The 18,870-nt window shown below is 37.1% G+C and overlaps 1 protein-coding gene across 1 annotated transcript in view; it reads left to right on the top strand.

Annotated features, from left to right (window-relative positions):
• The window catches only part of ARMC2 (armadillo repeat containing 2), a 349,446-nt gene that overhangs the window by 99,755 nt on the left and 230,821 nt on the right, over window positions 1–18,870 (top strand). The window contains exons 6-7 of the mRNA XM_053710618.1: window positions 11,465–11,541; window positions 17,748–17,858. Coding sequence (XP_053566593.1) covers window positions 11,465–11,541; window positions 17,748–17,858 — 188 coding nt within the window. The remainder of the gene's footprint in view (window positions 1–11,464; window positions 11,542–17,747; window positions 17,859–18,870) is intronic.

Consider the following 18,870-nt stretch of genomic DNA (forward strand, 5'->3'; position numbering starts at 1 on the left):
AAAGACGTTTGAAATTGTTTGCAGCCTGTCGGAACCTTCAGTCTCGGTCATTTCCTTCAGTAGCTATGTGCATGGAAGTTTTAGGTCTCATGACTGCAGCATCGGACGCGATCCCCTTTGCTCGTTTTCATATGAAACCTCTCCAGCTTTGTATGCTGAACCAATGGTGCAGGGATTATACAAGGATATCACAATTAATATCCTTAAATCCCAATGTTCGACTTTCTCTGACTTGGTGGTTAGATCATCATCATATAATTTTAGGGGCCTCTTCGTTCGTCCAGCCTGGACTGTGATCACAACAGATGCAAGTCTTTCAGGTTGGGGAGCTGTTTGGGGATCTCTGACAGCACAAGGGGTTTGGAAATCTCAAGAAGCGAGATATTTTGGAACTCCGTGCAACTCTCAGGGCTCTTCAGTTTTGGCCTCTGTTGAAGAGAGAACAGTTTATTTGTTTTCAGACAGACAATATCACAACTGTGGCATATGTCAATCATCAGGGTGGGACTCACAGTCCTCAAGCTATGAAAGAAGTATCTTGGATACTTGTTTGGGCGGAATCCAGCTCCTGTCTAATTTCTGCTGTTCATATCCCAGGTATAGACAATTGGGAAGCGGATTATCTCAGTCGTCAGACTTTACATCTGGGAGAATGGTCTCTTCACCCAGATGTGTTTTCTCAAATTGTTCAGATGTTGGGGCTTCCAGAAATAGATCTGATGGCTTCTCATCTAAACAAGAAACTTCCCAGGTACCTGTCCAGGTCCAGGGATCCTCAGGCAGAAGCAGTGGATGCGTTGACACTTCCTTGGTGTTATCAACCTGCTCATGTTTTCCCGCCTCTAGTTCTTCTTCCGAGAGTGATCTCCAAAATCATCATGGAGCAATCGTTTGTGCTGCTGGTGGCTCCAGCATGGCCTCACAGGTTTTGGTATGCGGATCTTGTTCGGATATCCAGTTGCCAACCTTGGCCACTTCCATTAAGCCCAGACCTTCTATCTCAAGGTCCGTTTTTCCATCAGGATCTCAAATCTTTAAATTTGAAGGTATGGAAATTGAACTCTTAGTGCTTAGTCATAGAGGTTTCTCTGACTCAGTGATTAATACTATGTTGCAGGGTCGTAAATCTGTTTCTAGAAAGATTTATTATCGAGTTTGAAAGACTTATATTTCATGGTGTTCTTCTCATAAATTCTCCTGGCATTTTTTTTAATTCCTAGAATTTTATAGTTTCTTCAAGGTGGTTTGGATAAAGGTTTGTCTGCAAATTCCTTGAAAGGACAAATCTCTGCTCTTTCTGTTTTATTCCACAGGAAAATTGCTAAACTTCCTGATATTCATTGTTTTGCACAGGCTTTGGTTCGTATCAAGCATGTCATTAAATCAATCTCCTCCTTGGAGTCTTAATTTGGGTTCGAAGGCTTTGCAGGCTCATACATTTGAGCATATGCATTCTTTGGACATCAAACTACTTTCCTGGAAAGTGTTGTTCCTTTTGGCCATCTCTTCTGCTAGAAGAGTTTCTGAATTATCCGCTCTCTCTTGTGAATCTCCTTTTCTGATTTTTCATCAGGATAAGGCAGTTTTTCACACTTCATTTAAAGTAAAGTTGCAATATTGTAATATCTAATGTTAGGAAAAGCTAGACCAGCATTATAGGTTCTTACATAAATTATGTTTTTTATGTTTTCACCTACTTGACTGCAAAGGGCTCCAATGCAGTTATATATATGTCTATATACATATGTATTTATGTGTGTGTATATATATGTCTGTAAATTTATATATACACATATAAATAAATATATATATATATACACACACATAGACATACATATTTAGACATGTATGTATATCTTAGTGCTAAAGACCTTTGCACACCTGATACCTCATATCTTTGAGCCTTTATAACTTTTAATTGCAATATTTTAAAAAAAATAATTTTTAATAAATAGTGTTGTCAAGAGTGTAACTGTACTTTTTAAATGTATTTTTGATGTGTTTTGTGCAACTTTTTTGTCTTGACCAGAGCTCTAAAGTTGCGCTATCTTGATGCACATTGAATTAAATTACGCTCAAGCTAACGCTTTTACTTTCAACTTGAAATACGCAAGCTACTTCCGATATGCGCAAAGAGCAGCGATAATCCCCTTTTCACTTGCGCACAACATTTAGCGTGCCACTCATAACCTGGCCCTATGTGGGGGGGGGGGCTCAAGCCCATATCTAGCTTTTAAGTCCTGGGTGTCACTTGATTTGTATTAATGCATTAGCCCTGAGCCACATCAAGTCTGGACCGATACATACTGCTCTTCAGTGTTCAGCTGCTTATCCCTCCCATTTCCTCTCTCCATTTTGACTATTGAGATCTCTGTTAAAGGGCAGACCTCCCTTTATGATTATACAGATTAGTCTGGCTGAACTCTGTGTAGAGTCATGTGCTGGTAACGTCACCCTTGTTTCTCACCATCCTCCTATCCCTTGTTTGCAAAATGAGAAGCAAATAAGAATGGAAGCTGTATTGTGCTGTTCGTGAGGACTTGGGGCTAGATTTATCAACGCTGAGGCGTACAGGGGCACGTATACGCGCCCCTGTACGCCTCAGCTCGCCTATGGCGGGGCGAAATTACCCGCAGGTAATTAACATTGCACCAGAACGCAATTTTGCGCTCGCGTGCAATCCCGCCCGCGCACAGCCAATCGTGCGCAGGCAGGAGCTGTCAATCTCCTCGGTCGGACTCGACCGAGGAGATTGAATTTCGCCACAATAGCGGTGGCGTAGATGTTAGGGAAGCAGCGGTCTGGTGACCGCTGCTTGATAAATCCCGGCGAGCAAGTTCTTGAGAGAACTTGCTGCCGTAGGGGCTTAATAAATCTAGCCCCCCCTTGGTGTGTGCAGCATCCTGCCAAACAGAGTCTGGACTTAAAAGGGACAGTCAACCCAAAGATTACTGTTACTTATTTAGATTAGTTAATTAACAATCTTTACATCAAACTCTAGCCCAATTTTCATCTAAATAAACTTTGGCAGAAAATACTTACTAGATCTCATCTGGCCGTTTTGAAATGGCCACCTCACTTCTCCTTCTCTGACGTCTCCCAAAAGCTTGAACTGCAGCACTAGTACAGGATCCTCTCGTCCCTGCGCGCTCCTTTCATTTCATTCAGTTCTGTGAGAATCTGAAGTACTAGTGCTCTGTGATCTTCTCTCTATGTGCGGGGGTGCTGGCCGAGGAGGACCGGAGAACGGTGTCCTTTTCCATTCATACTCATTGCTTTATATCAAATAGCCTACAGATCTATACAGCAGTATCGTCCAATGTCACATACAGATACAAATACATATATCTCTCATGGCTGAATGATATGACAAAGATCCCACAATCTAATACTTTATGGAGGGGAGGGAGAAAGAGAGCTATATCTACAAGATGCTTCTTATGAAACTAAGGAATTAAGGGTAACAAGCATTTACTACAGACTCTAAAATAGAGCACACCGTCATTTTCCAAACAAGTCTTTCAGCTCTGCAAAACCACTAACTACAACCACGCAGGCAGCAGCTTGATTGCTCATCCTCCCACTCCCTGGGATATTACAGGAATGTAAATCAGTGTCACCCCCAGTATACGATATGGGGGTCGTATTAAAAAATATATATACAGACACAACTTTATTGTATAAGCAGACGTAACTTTACCAAAGACACCTATTGGTGATCATAGATAATCTTGTATTTCATTTAAACTATGGTCAAGCAATATTCTTTACATTCCTGACAACCGAGGGGCTCCCACAGCTCTGCTGGATATATAGCCCCTCAATGTAATAGTAACAAACGGCCCATTAGATCACACAGAATAACGTCAAAGGGAATGACATCTCGTCAGGGACGAGAGGATCCTGTACTAGTTCTGCAGTTCAAGCTTTTGGGAGATGTCAGAGAAGGAGGAGTCAGGTGGCCATTTCAAAACGGCCAGATGAGATCTAGTAAGTGTATTTTCTGCCAAAGTTTATTTAGATGAAAATTGGGCTAGAGTTTGATGTAAAGATTGTTAATTAACTAATCTAAATAAGTAACAGTAATTTGTGGGTTGACTGTCCCTTTAAATTTTGTTTGGTCAGCAAGTGACTACAGTTTAGTTTATTTTAGTCCTTCACCATTCTACATGGTAGGGAGATATCACTGCTGTTTATGTGGGTACAGGAAAATGTTCAGTAGGTCAGTAATAAAGGTCGGTCACTGGTGTTTGTGAACTAAATGGTGGATTAGTTCTTCCTTTAGCTATTAAGAAGAGTTGAATTACTATGTCTCTCACAATATCATAGAATCATATAATTACTCTTGGCTAGATGGCCACTGACCACAGAAGTAGGTAAAAGCACGTCTCTTAAGTTTGAGGGTGCAGTCTTTATATATATATATATATATATATATATATATATATATATAATTTATACATTGATAGGAGTAGCCGTGTTGCAATGCAATACTCTTGTTATTTTGATATATATATATATATATATATATATATATATATATATAAAAATGTAAACCTAAACGAATACCCCTATAAAAATAAACCCCCCCCAAAATAAAAACTCCCCATAATCTAATACTAAACTACTAATAGCCCTTAAAAGAGCCTTTTGTAGGCAATTGCCCTAAGTTAAACAGCTCTTTTACTTACAAAAATGACCAATTACCCCCTAACAGTAAAACCCCCAGCCCAAAAACCCTAATCTAAAAAAAAAGCTTAAGACTAAGCCCCAAATGGGTATTTACCTTCTTCCAGGCGGCTCCATCATCTTCTTCTATCTTCATCCGGGGAAGGCGGCACGGAGCTGTCTTCCCCGATGTGTGGATCCTCAATGGCAGCGTTCCTCTGTGGCGTGGAGGCTCCTCTCCATCCGATATCCGTCGTACACTGAAGATTGAATGCAAGGTACCGCATTCAATTTGGGGTACCCTGCATTCCTATTGGCTAAAATGTATAAATCAGCCAATAGGATTAGAGCTACTGAAATCCTATTGGCTGTTCAAATCAGCCAATAAGATTTCAGTAGCTCTCATCCTATTGGCTGATTTAAAAATTTCAGCCAATAGGAATGCAAAGTACCCCAATAAATATTGGGTACCTTGCATTCAATCTTCAGTGTGTGACGGACGATTGAATAAAGAGGAGCCTCCATGTCGGCGAGGACCACCACCCAGGATCCGTGCATCGGGGAAGCCAGCTCCGAACCTCCGCTCCGGATGAAGATAGAAGATGATGGAGCCGCCTGGAAGAAGACTTTCTCCGCCGGACTTCAGGAACGGTGAGTACCTATTTGGGGCTTAGTTTTAGGATTTTTTATTTTTGTTTGTTTTTTTATTTTTAAGATTAAGGGATTTAATGACCTGGAAAAGAGCTGATTACCCTTTTAAGGGCTTTAAAAGAGCTGAATGCCCTTTTAAGGGCAATGCCCATACAAATTCCCCTTTAGGGGCAATGGGTAGTTCTGTTTTTTTTAGTTGTAGGTTTTTTTTATTTTTGGGGGTTTGGTGGGTTGGGGGTTTTTACTGTTAGGGGGCACTTAGTAATTTTTAAATGTAAAAGAGCTGTTTCACTTAGGGCAATGCCCTACAAAAGGCCATTTTAAGGGCTGTTTGTAGTTTAGTTTAGATTAAGTGGTGTTTTTATTTTGGGGGGATTTTGTTTTCATAGGGATTGGGTTTATTTTGTTTATTTTTGATAATTTTGCGTATTTTTTTTTGTAAATTTAGATATTTTTTTTTAAATTTAATGTTAGGTTTTATTTAAGTTTAACTTAGTATTGGGGTTAATTTAGGTGGTGTTAGGTTAGGGGGCTTAGTAATTAAATTGGTTAGTTATTTGCGTTGTGGGGGGTTGGCCGTTTATGGGTTAATAGGTTAATTAGGTTTATTGCGATGTGGGGGTTTGTCGGTTTAGGGGTTAATAGGTTAATTAGGTTTATTGCGATGTGGGGGTTTGTCGGTTTAGGGGTTCATAGGTTAATTAGGTTTATTGCTATGTGGGGGGTTGGTGGTTTATAAGTTATTATTTTAATTGTTATTTGTGGATTATGTGTTAAAGGAACTTTGAACCAAAAAATTTTCTTTCATGATTCAGATAGAACATGCAATTTTAAGCAACTTTCTAATTTACTCCTATTATCAATTTTTCTTCGTTCTCTTGCTATCTTTATTTGAAAAAGAAGGCATCTAAGCTTTTTTTCTTGGTTCAGCACTCTGGACAGCACTTTTTATTGGTGGATGAATTTATTCACCATTCAGCAAGGACAACCCAGGTTGTTCACCAAAAATGGGCCGGCATCTAAACTTACATTCTTGCATTTCAAATAAAGATACCAAGTGAATAAAGAAAATTTGACAATAGGAGTAACTTAGAAAGTTGCTTAAAATGTAATGCTCTATCTGAATCATGAAAGAATACATTTGTGTTCAGTGTCACTTTAATTACTTTATTATCTTGCGATGTAGGGGTTTGCGGTTTAGGTGTTTGTTAATACTTCGTGCAGGAGGTTAGGTTTTTTTTTTATACTTCGTGCGGGGGTTACATGTTTTTTATTGATTCCTTGCAGACGGTTACGTGTTTTTTCGTTCGGGCGGTTGCTTTTTTTTTTTTTTTAAAGGGACACTGAATCTAAATTTTTTCTTTCTGGATTCAGATAGAGCATGCAGTTTTATGCAACTTTCTAATTTACGCCTATTAGGGTATCAATTTGTCTTTGTTCTCTTGATATCTTTATTTGAAAAGGAAGGCATCTAAGCTTTTTTTTTGGTTCAGACAGCACTTTTTAATTGGTGGATGAATTTATCCACCAATCAGCAAGAACAACCCGGGTTGTTCACCAAAAATGGACTGGCATCTAAACTTACATTCTTGCATTTCATATAAAGATACAAAGAAAATGAAGAAAATTTAATAATAGGAGTAAATTAGAAAGTTGCTTAAAATGTCATGCTCTATCTGAATCACAAAAGAAAAAATTTGGGTTCAGTGTCCCTTTAAGGCTTCTGGATTCTTTCACTACCCTGCCATTTTCGGAATCCACCGGGATGCAGCCAAATGGATTATTTTGGCTGCACGTGCAGCAAACATTCTTTTGGCTGCCTCTCGCAGCGAACATTACTTTGAGGATGGATGCGCAACTGGCGACACCAATGGACGCGTTACAAACGCGATTATAGTATAGATGTAAAATATAAAATGTTAGGATCCAAAGCTAAAATTATAGAAGCTGTGGCTCAGTGAGTTAGCCAATCCTGCTCTAGCTTATTGCTTCTAAGTAGCGAGGGATTGTGGGACAGTGTCTAAGACGCTATCTACAGGGTCAGTTACAAAATTGCAGAAGCAAAGCACACAAATAGTAGGATCACTCATGATGATCAGAGATCTAAGATCCACTGGTGTGGTCATTACGCATTGGATTTCCTATTATCCAGGTTTTCAACATACTCAGGGGTTACGATATTTTCACTCTGTACGTACATTTACTTTTGCTCACTTGCTATAATTAATTATACAGGGTTTTAGAGGCAGATACAATTTTTTTATTTTTTTTGCTTTTTCAATTTCTTAGCAACGAGGTCTCTAGAGATAGGATGTGATGGGGGCATAAAAAGTGTAATGAGAGTCTGTTTATTGGCCTTTAATTCAGATCTGCTTTATTCAAATAAGTTCAAATCAAACAAGCTTATAAAAAGTGTGGTGTGGTATAGTATGGTGCAGTATAGTGTGGTATAGTATGGTGTGGTGTAGTATTGTATGGTGTGGTATGGTGTAGTATAGTGTGGTGTGCTGTGGTGTGAATATATGTATGTGTGTGTATATATATATATATATATGCCCTATCTTGCCATATCTCTATAAACAATTTTACATAATAGAAAGGTAACAAGCCAGTGGTCTTTAGAGTCAAACAGACTGAGGACCATAGCTGAAACATTTCATAGTTCCTGCTTACGTTAAAGTGAATGAAATTGCTTGAAAGTTTTTTTTCTTAAACAAGACGGACCTCTAGTGGCAAGAAACAGTATTTTATTTTGAAATAGAAATACACATCCCAAAATACAAACAGCCAAAAGCGTTTCTGAACTATATTTGACTGTGTTATAACCAAATTATTATACTTATTATACTATAAATTACAGGCTATTTTACTTCAGCATAATGTGTGTTAGAAATTTTCTGTATATGCAATAATCTTATATGACAATTTTTATGACTCCTGATGCTGGAGCCACATAGATCCATTTTTCTTTAGTGTCTTTTTTCAAAGCTGTTTTTTGAAGGTATTCTTTTCCAGCATGCACTCTTAATATTCTATACACAATGTATCCCCTTAAATGTGTTTCCAAAGGTTAATTTTCCCTGCTGGAGTGTAATTGGTTATTTACAAACAGCTATTTTACCTCTATTTGCTATTTGAAATAGCTGCTTTTGCCTGTTGTTTCCCCACCTATATGAGTAACAAACATTGTCCCTGTAGAAAAGCTATGTAGATGGGAGACAGTGGCGCATATTAATCTCCCTGTGGGTGTTATGAAGGAGAGAGACATTTTGTATGTGAAATAGCTGCTTGTGTTTATTTAACCCTGAAGCCATAATTAGCATTTCAATAAGTAACATAAATAATATTAGCAGGTCTGCTTAACTTGCAGGCTCAGCCCATTGTTATGAGCATGTATATACAGGGAGTGCAGAATTATTAGGCAAATTAGTATTTTGACCACATCATCCTCTTTATGCATGTTGTCTTACTCCAAGCTGTATAGGCTCGAAAGCCTACTACCAATTAAGCATATTAGGTGATGTGCATCTCTGTAATGAGAAGGGGTGTGGTCTAATGACATCAACACCCTATATCAGGTGTGCATAATTATTAGGCAACTTCCTTTCCTTTGGCAAAATGGGTCAAAAGAAGGACTTGACAGGCTCAGAAAAGTCAAAAATAGTGAGATATCTTGCAGAGGGATGCAGCACTCTTAAAATTGCAAAGCTTCTGAAGCGTGATCATCGAACAATCAAGCGTTTCATTCAAAATAGTCAACAGGGTCGCAAGAAGCGTGTGGAAAAACCAAGGCGCAAAATAACTGCCCATGAACTGAGAAAAGTCAAGCGTGCAGCTGCCAAGATGCCACTTGCCACCAGTTTGGCCATATTTCAGAGCTGCAACATCACTGGAGTGCCCAAAAGCACAAGGTGTGCAATACTCAGAGACATGGCCAAGGTAAGAAAGGCTGAAAGACGACCACCACTGAACAAAACACACAAGCTGAAACGTCAAGACTGGGCCAAGAAATATCTCAAGACTGATTTTTCTAAGGTTTTATGGACTGATGAAATGAGAGTGAGTCTTGATGGGCCAGATGGATGGGCCCGTGGCTGGATTGGTAAAGGGCAGAGAGCTCCAGTCCGACTCAGACGCCAGCAAGGTGGAGGTGGAGTACTGGTTTGGGCTGGTATCATCAAAGATGAGCTTGTGGGGCCTTTTCGGGTTGAGGATGGAGTCAAGCTCAACTCCCAGTCCTACTGCCAGTTTCTGGAAGACACCTTCTTCAAGCAGTGGTACAGGAAGAAGTCTGCATCCTTCAAGAAAAATGTATATTTGTGAATGTTGAGATGTTATATTGCTTTCACTGGTAAAAATAAATAATTGAAATGGGTATATATTTGTTTTTTGTTAAGTTGCCTAATAATTATGCACAGTAATAGTCACCTGCACACACAGATATCCCCCTAAAATAGCTATAACTAAAAACAAACTAAAAACTACTTCCAAAACTATTCAGCTTTGATATTAATGAGTTTTTTGGGTTCATTGAGAACATGGTTGTTGTTCAATAATAAAATTAATCCTCAAAAATACAACTTGCATAATAATTCTGCACTCCCTGTATATGTATATATATATATATATATATATATATATATATTAAAGGAAAAATGTCCCATACATATAATAACTCTGCAGTAGGTATAACAAGTAATTTGGAACACATTAATGGGAAACGAATGTTATAGTACAGTGCCCCTTTAAGCATTTGGCTTCCTATAATTGCTATAGTTGTTCCCTACAAGGTTACACATTTGAGGTATTATATGCATTGCCTGATTTAGTTGTTAAAGGAACAGTTTACTCAAAAATATTAAACAATCCATACAAATGAGCAGTATTTAAAATAAAATGTTTTTTTTAGCCCTGTAAAAAATGTGACATAAAAAGATATTTGAATGTTAAATAAAAGGCACAATCAAGTCAATATGAAATGTGCATGATTCAGGTTGATCATGCAATTTAAAAAAACCAAAAAAAAAAACCTAGCAAGGCTCAAGATTGTGTTTGCAACAATGTTTTGAGCAATGTTATACATTGTTGCAAACACTTCTGCTATATAGTGCTAAATAAACTTACAAGCTGCCGACCCTCTCTAGGTTTACTCTTTAACAAAGGATATCAAGATAACAAAGCAAATGTGACAGTAGAAGTAAATTGGAAAGTGTTTTTTCTTTTATTAAAACAATGTGCTAAACAGTAAAAGTTTCATTTTGACTTTACAGTTCATTTAATATAGCAATATGGTCTACTTCCTGCTCATTGTACCCATCAGGCAGTAAGCGTTAGCAAGAAGTACTCTTGACCCCATAAGCATTTTAACAGGAAATATACAACTTATACTACTATACTAGTTTCAGTTTTAATTGAATTGACTAATGTTCCATTTTTTTTTAGGCAAAAAATTAAGAAAATGTTTAAATGTTGCCATTTCACATTAAAAATAGACAATATTCGAGTACAGTTTTCCCTTTAAGTTCTTGTGATTCACTCACCTGTGCTCAGGTAGGGAAATCCTTTACAGCTGACCTATTAGGTCCCTGAGCTCTGGGGGACCTAAACATTGATTTATCGTATGTAAACTGAACTGTGGTTGGTTGTTATTATCTTGAATAAATCAACAAATGTTTGTAGCTTGCGTAGCACTGATAATCGCAGGAGCTGCAATAGTTAACACATAGTAGCATTTTACTTTTTCATTTAACTGTATGTGATAGACACTACTATAAAGAATACTAAGCAAAGATACGGCTATAAAAATCCATTTTTAAACCTCCCCTGCATATGAAAAGACCCATTATACAAACTGAAGCAGTCTGAAGTCTGTATACATCAGTATAAGTCTAAAACTTTGGGACTTGGTTAGGAGTTGGAAAATCAGGCACAATGTTATTTAAAAATAAGCAAAACTATACATTTTTACAAAAACACTCCCAGGTGGGCTATAAAAATGCATCATCTACAAAACATTTATGTAAAGAAAAATCTAGTGTATGATATCTCTTTAATTTGAGACATTTCAGCATCTTTTAAAAAACAAATGTTACTTGATAAAAAAAAGTGAACAACAATGATGTCTCTGTTTCCTGCTATCTTTTAGTGGTCCTTGTGGAAGAAGGTGCAGCCCACCTCTGAGTCACAGTCATCAAGGAAGTTCCATATCAGGAATTAAAGCAGGTAAATTGGGTGTTTATAATTTAGAAATGACTAGGGAAGTAAATAACTGTATTAATATAAACTAGGTTATGATTCCGTTATACGTCATGTTTTACTTTTTGATAGACTTCTGGCTTTGCTATGTTAATTCCTGTGATTATTTCTGCAACAGGTGGGCAGAATCTAGTTTAAACTTTTTTTCCTGTTAGAAGTTCTGTAGTAATCCTCATCAATAGATCCAATCAGCTAGATATTTTTTTCTATCAGTAAAGATGGTGTGTGCATATATATTTGTTTACATATATATATATATTTGTATAGTATCCTTTGTTGCAGCAGCAGTGCACTAGGAGATAGTTGCCGATTGTGGCTACTCACATATGCACCAGATGTGCTCAGCTAGATCCCAGTAGCGCATTGCTGCTTTGGAGCTGACTTTTAACTGTATTTAATCCTGTTGGACCATGTGTCTGAGACTCTAAAGAAGCTTTCATACTCCACCAACAATTTAAATATTTTAGACCACCTAATATGGAATTGGTGAAACGTCTGTACAATGAAGCATCTGAAAGCAATTGCTATTTCAGCTATAATTATTTAGTGTGGATCTGACCTTCTTTAAATTGGATTTGGTTTAATTGATTTCTGTATTTATGGTTTGCATGTAAGAACTAGTGCAGTTTACATTTACTTGTACAGTGAGTAATTACTTATTTTCCTCTAAGATTAGTGTATTTGAAATATTTTCCAATTGGACTCAATAAAACTGTAAATTATAAACTAAAGTTTTGGTCACATGAGTTTAAGTGTTTCTTTGCCTTCTCGCTGACTCAGGCAAACTTTAACAGGTGAAAATATATTTGCCGCCTTACAGAAGGGGTATGACTACACCAAATAAAGTGATTCTACAAATGTCATCTTGATCTAATTTCTACCATTGGCCCATGCTTGAACGTATACACTGTATTAGCATTTTACTATTGAGATATATACTTTTTCTTTGAGTGGCACAGTATACCAGTTGCAGACGCAGTGTGTTTATTAGTGGCCATTAATAAACTGCTGTGCACAACTACAAAAGAATAGTAACTACTTAATATGTTATCATTTTATTCTGTTCCTGCAGCTCTTTTCAAATCAGTTCTCCTGTTTTAATGGCTTAAATGTGCCAGATACTGAAGCTCCGCCTCTTTGTACTGGGGGCTGCAATCTTGGAGCTCAGGTATTCGCAGATCAGTGAAACTGCTTACTTATTGACAGCTGTATCATTTGCTTGGGGTTAGTGTGCACATCATGTGAGCTTTACATATTTGCATTCTGCACAGATTTGCAGTTACACAAAATATACTTAAAAAACTAAACAATAATATAGAACAATGCGCCCACTGCAAAAACGTACAGCTCCTGCTCTGTATAATGCACCCTAACCTGAAGCACGTAGTGCAGTTGTCAAAAAGTTGTCAACCTCATTGATATGTAAATGCTCACTACATAGGTCACAGTGCGTGAGAATATCTGAGCTCCAAGATGGCAGCCCCAGTACACAGAGGCGGAGCTTCACCATCGAACAACTTTTTTCTGGGGTTAAATTAGGAACACGACTTTAAAGAGAGCTGCAGCAACAAGAGGAAAAGTTGTGCCCAGAAGTTTAATGTCCCTTTAATACATGTGACAGTATGTAATGATCTATTAATGCTTTACCTTTCTTCTTATGTCCTCTCCTTGACATTAATTAAGCACGTCACTCCACAAATTATCATATTGTTTGTGTCAGAGTAAAGGTTACGTCTCATGAACTAAATAGTTTAAAAAAAATGGCTTGCACAATATACAGTCATTGAGTAATGCTCTAAAAGAAGAAATTAAAAATCCACATGTGATTAAGTTTTTTGGCTTCTCAATAGACTATTCTGTACTTTTTTCTTTTGTGTGGATTTGTACTGCAAGCAGAAAAACAAGTTCTATGCATATCTAAGTGTGTGGGAGAGGCTTTAATCTTGCTCTGTAGCGTTGCTAAGGCTCCTGATCCTATCTGCTAAAAACAGTAGCCAATCATTGAGAGGATTTTTTTGTGTGACCAGTAGAAGAGTAATGTGTTTTTTAAGCACACCACTGAGACCGCAATCGTTTGGCAATCTTTCTCTGCTCATTTATTTTACGTTTCCTGTTCATTATTTGAAAACCAAATTGAAAGATACAAAACAGCTTGGTTATGCATGTGGTTAAGAAAAAAGAGATGTGCAAACTAATTTATTACAGAATTAATAAATAAGCAAGTCTGTATTTGTAGTGTGTACATTAAATTGATCTATTCTATTGATAATATATTTTATGAATATATTATATATTGTGTAGTAAGCCAAAGGCTTTTGGCAGTTTGTTTTTATTGATTTATTTATTTTTTGCTGCTCTGTAAAATCCATTACAGGTACAAATCCCCAAATCCAAAATCCAAACTTATTCTAAAATCAAAACTTCTTGTTTAGTTTTGTTTTTTTTAAATACGATAAAAAATGACTATTTTTCCTGCCTGTAAGTCACAAAAAGTATTATAACATGATATAAAACTACCTACGAAATGTAAATATTCCCTAAATAACCTAAGATATTGTTGTTTGTACTTGGTTCCATCCCCTCTCCCAACTGTCCTGTTTTAAAGATGCAAATATTCCAAAATCCAAACTTTTGCCGGTCTCAAGCAGTTTGGATAAAGAGTTTTCCACCTGTATTTGGAACCTACTGCTTAGTAGAAAAGAGAAAAAAAATATCCATGTTAAAGGGACATGAAACACAATTTTTTTCTTTCATGATTCAGCTATAACATACAATTTAAACAACTTTTTAATTTCCTTATATTATCAATTTTCTTCATTCTCTTGGAATCTTTTGTTGAAAAGCAGGGATGTAAGCTCAGAAGCCGGCCCATTTCTGGAGCACTATATAGCAGCAATATTGCAAGAATGTTATCTATTTACAAGAACACTAGATGGCAGCAATATTTCCTGCCATGTATTGCTTTGCATGCCTACCTAGGTATCTCCTCAACACAGAATATCATTTGAAACTAAGCAAATTTGATAATAGAAATAAACTGGAAACTTTTTTTATGGTATGCCCTGTCTGAATCACAAAATGTTTTTGGATTTTATATCCTTTTAATGTTAAGTTATATATATCTGGATAGATAGATGAATGAATGGGGGGATTGGCATTAGATCCTATCTTTACTGCTAAAATGAAGACACAATAATAAATAAATAGCACCAGCAGATTTTTCATAGTAGCTCTATTTTAGTGCCGGTATCACACTTGTATAATTATCATTGTTCTCCCCAGGTCCTATTTAAAGGGACACTCAGGTTTTTTAAAATGTTTATGATTCAGATATAGCATGTAATTTTAAACAACTTTCCAATTTACTTCCATTAAAAAAAATGTGCACAGTCTTTTATATTTACAATTTTTGAGTCACCAGATCCTACTGAGCATGTGCAAGAATTCACAGGCTATACGTATATGCATTTGTGATTGGCTGATTGCTATCACATGGTACAAGGGGAGTGGAAATATACATAACTTTGAAATGTGTTATAAAAAAATCTACTACTCATTTGAAGTTCAGACATAGGGCGCCATGTACTAAGAGGTGGGCGGACAGCTTCTTAACTCGCAAAGCTGTCCGCCCGCCTCCGCTACACACGAGCAGCGGATCTATTGATCCGCTTGCCCGTATGTATCATTACACACTCATCGGACTGAAGGGGCTGTCAATCACCGAGAGCGAGCGTGCTCTCTGTGATTTTGCTTCGCCACCTAAGAGGTGGCGTAGGGTGTAGGAAGCAGCGGTCTAATGACCGCTGCTTCTTACATTGCGGGAAGCAGGCTCGCATATGCAAACCTGCCCCGCAAAGGCTCTGGAGCAGCTTTCGCTGCTTCGTACATGGAGCCCTAAGTGCTTTTGCATTGTCTTGTTATCTTGCATTTGTTGATTATGCAATTCTAATGTGTTGACTGGTCCTTTAATGGACACACCACCTGGCTGATTTTGATTACTACCGGCTAAAATTGAATCCAATATTAAGCTAAAATTAGCTAATATTATTTTTTTATATTTGTTGCACATATTATCATTAAATCAATTTATGTTAAATTATGCAGTTCATATGTGCTTTGGATATGTTTAGAAAAAACAGATAATGTTATAACATTGCAAAGTAATACACTGCACCACCCGGCTACATTTTCTGTGGAGCTCACTGATTATTATTTAGTGAGAGCATATATTTGGCCTGACCCTAAATAATATCTCTGTAAAGCAGGATAATATAGCAGTATGGAGCGTGTGATCCCTAATGTTACTGACCAATAAGCATAACCAAGTCCTCCCCTCGCCAAAGTAAAGTCAAACAGTGACCTTGTACAACTGCATTTAACCTTAACCAGTCTGACCGAGTGCCCCATCACCCTACACAGTCCCTCCCACCCTTACCACAATTATCTCTAATCATGACCCTCACTGCAATAAACCGAATTTGCACCCCAACCTCACATAGGGTTGCCACTTTTTTGGGAATTAACTGGACAGTTCGGGTGTCTATTTGTGTGTCCGGGTTTGAAGCTGAGTCAGACCCGGACAGGCAAATGTCCAAAAAGGTGATATTGTGCATTTGCAACATACTGCAAATGTCAAAAGTTATTTTTCTTTTGCGTGTGTGTGTCTTTGTGTGAGAGTGTGTCTGTGTGTGTGTTATAGAGTGACTGTATTTCTATGTGTGTGAGAGAGTGTGTGTGTATGTGTGAGTGAGTGCTAGTGTCTTTGTATGAGTGTGTGAGAGTATATGTGTGAAAGAGTGAGTGTATTTGTGTGCGAGTGAGCGCTAGAGCTTTTGTATGAGTGTGTGAGAGTATATGTGTGAAAGAGCAAGTGTATTTGTGTGTGTGTGTGTGAGAGAGTTTGTGTGAAAGAACGCTAGTGTCTTTGTGTGTCTGAGAGAATATGTGTATGTGTAAGTGCTAGTGCCTTTGTATGAGTGTGTAAAAGAGTCAGTGCCTTTGTATGAGTGTGTGAGAGTATATGTGTGAAAGAGTGAGTGTATTTGTGTATTTAAGTGTGTGAGAGAGAGTGTGTGAAAGAACACTTGTGTCTTTGTGTGTCTGAGAGAATATGTTAGTCGAGTGTGTTAGAGTGTCAAAAGCTATGTGCTAGTTTGTGTTTATGTGCTATTATACATAGTGTATACTCTGCAAAAAAATGTTTGCTGTGCATGGCGAAAGAGTATTGGGGTTTGAGCTGAACTAAAGGTGGCAACCCTAAACCTCAGTTAACCACATATTGACCTAGACACAACCACAATAACAACTCCCCCAACTGAAGTTATCCCTAACCACAAGTATTCTCACAGCAAACCCCCACACACAAGGGGTGATATGATTTTATTTTCATGTTGGTTTGTTTTACTGTAACAGGCACAGTGTTAAAGGGCTACACATATGTACTGTATGTATGTTGATTTCATTATTATTTGTTTCCAAAGATGTACGGTATCCACATTCAGTAAATGTAGATTTCAAAATTCCTGAAAACAGTATAATGTATTTGATTACTTTTTTTTTAATCTACTTTAAAGCAAAAGAAAATGCGTAAAATTCTGGGGTTCTCATGATTGTGTATTTTTTTAAATTTTTTATTATAAGAGAATTTGAAAGCATTTATATTAATATCTCAAGTTTGGTAGCAAATAAATGTATGTCTGCAGCATTTCTTAAAGAAACATGAAACCCAGATATTAATATAAATGCTTTCAAATTCTCTTATAATAAAAAATAAAAAAAAATACACAATCATGAGAACCCCAGAATTTTACGCATTTTCTTTTGCTTTAAAGTAGATTAAAAAAAAAGTCATCAAATACATTATACTGTTTTCAGGAATTTTGAAATCTACATTTACTGAATGTGGATACCGTACATCTTTGGAAACAAATAATAATGAAATCAACATACATACAGTACATATGTGTAGCCCTTTAACACTGTGCCTGTTACAGTAAAACAAACCAACATGAAAATAAAATCATATCACCCCTTGTGTGTGGGGGTTTGCTGTGAGCCTGCAGGCTCGCCAGAAACACGGGGCATCAAGCTCCATTCGGAACTTGATACATATGCCCCATAGTCACTATATTTGTGTTTGCTGTGTTTTTTAATCTTGAATATTTGTTGTGAAGGTTTTGAATCTGAACAAGTGAGAGGAACTGAACAAGAGACAGAAACGGAGATAAACCTCTGGGTTGTGAAGGTTTTTCCTATTCTGCAGGAATTAGATGCAGCTTGCAACGGTAAGAATGATATTTGCTATATTTGTTACATATACATACAATATGTGTGAGATTTGTTACATATACACACAATATGTGTGAGATTTGTTACATATACATACAATATGTATGAGATTAGTTACATATACATACAATATGTATGAGATTAGTTACATATACACACTATGTGTGAGATTTGTTACATATACACACAATATGTATGATATTAGTTACATATACACACAATATGTGTGAGATTTGTTACATATACACACAATATGTGTGAGATTTGTTACATATACATACAATATGTATGAGATTAGTTACATATACATACAATATGTATGAGATTAGTTACATATACATACAATGTGTATGAGATTAGTTACATATACGTACAATATGTGTGAGATTAGTTACATATACATACAATATGTATGAGATTAGTTACATATACATACAATATGTATGAGATTAGTTACATATACATACAATAAGTGTGAGATTTGTTACATATACATACCAGGGATAGGCAAGGTGTCCGTACACGGACACTGGTGTCCGTGACTAGCCCTTGCAGTGTCCACCATAACCTTAGTATATCTTTTCTTTCTGATTAAACAATAGGAATAAAAAAAATGTAGGGTGAATAAAGTTAGTTGCTTGTCAAGAGACTGCTAGCTATATTGGGTTATAAGTTATGGAATAAATAAAGCCTGAGTGAAATACTGGATGTGTATCTGCATCTGTAAAATAACACCTAGCTCTATACAAAGACACAGTAGTGACACTGGCACATGCGTATAGCAAGACGAGGGCTGGTTATAGGGTCAGTGGTATCTGCATCAGTATAACACCCAGCGCTATATAATGACACAGTAGTGACACTGGCACATGGGTATAGCCAGAGGAGGGCTGGTTATAGGATCAGTGGTATCTGCATCAGTATAATAACACCCAGCACTATATGACACAGTAGTGACACTGGCATATGGGTATAGCCAGAGGAGGGCTGGTTATAGGATCAGTGGTA

The sequence above is a fragment of the Bombina bombina genome, chromosome 4 (assembly GCF_027579735.1).
Source record: "Bombina bombina isolate aBomBom1 chromosome 4, aBomBom1.pri, whole genome shotgun sequence".
Lineage (NCBI taxonomy): Eukaryota > Metazoa > Chordata > Amphibia > Anura > Bombinatoridae > Bombina > Bombina bombina.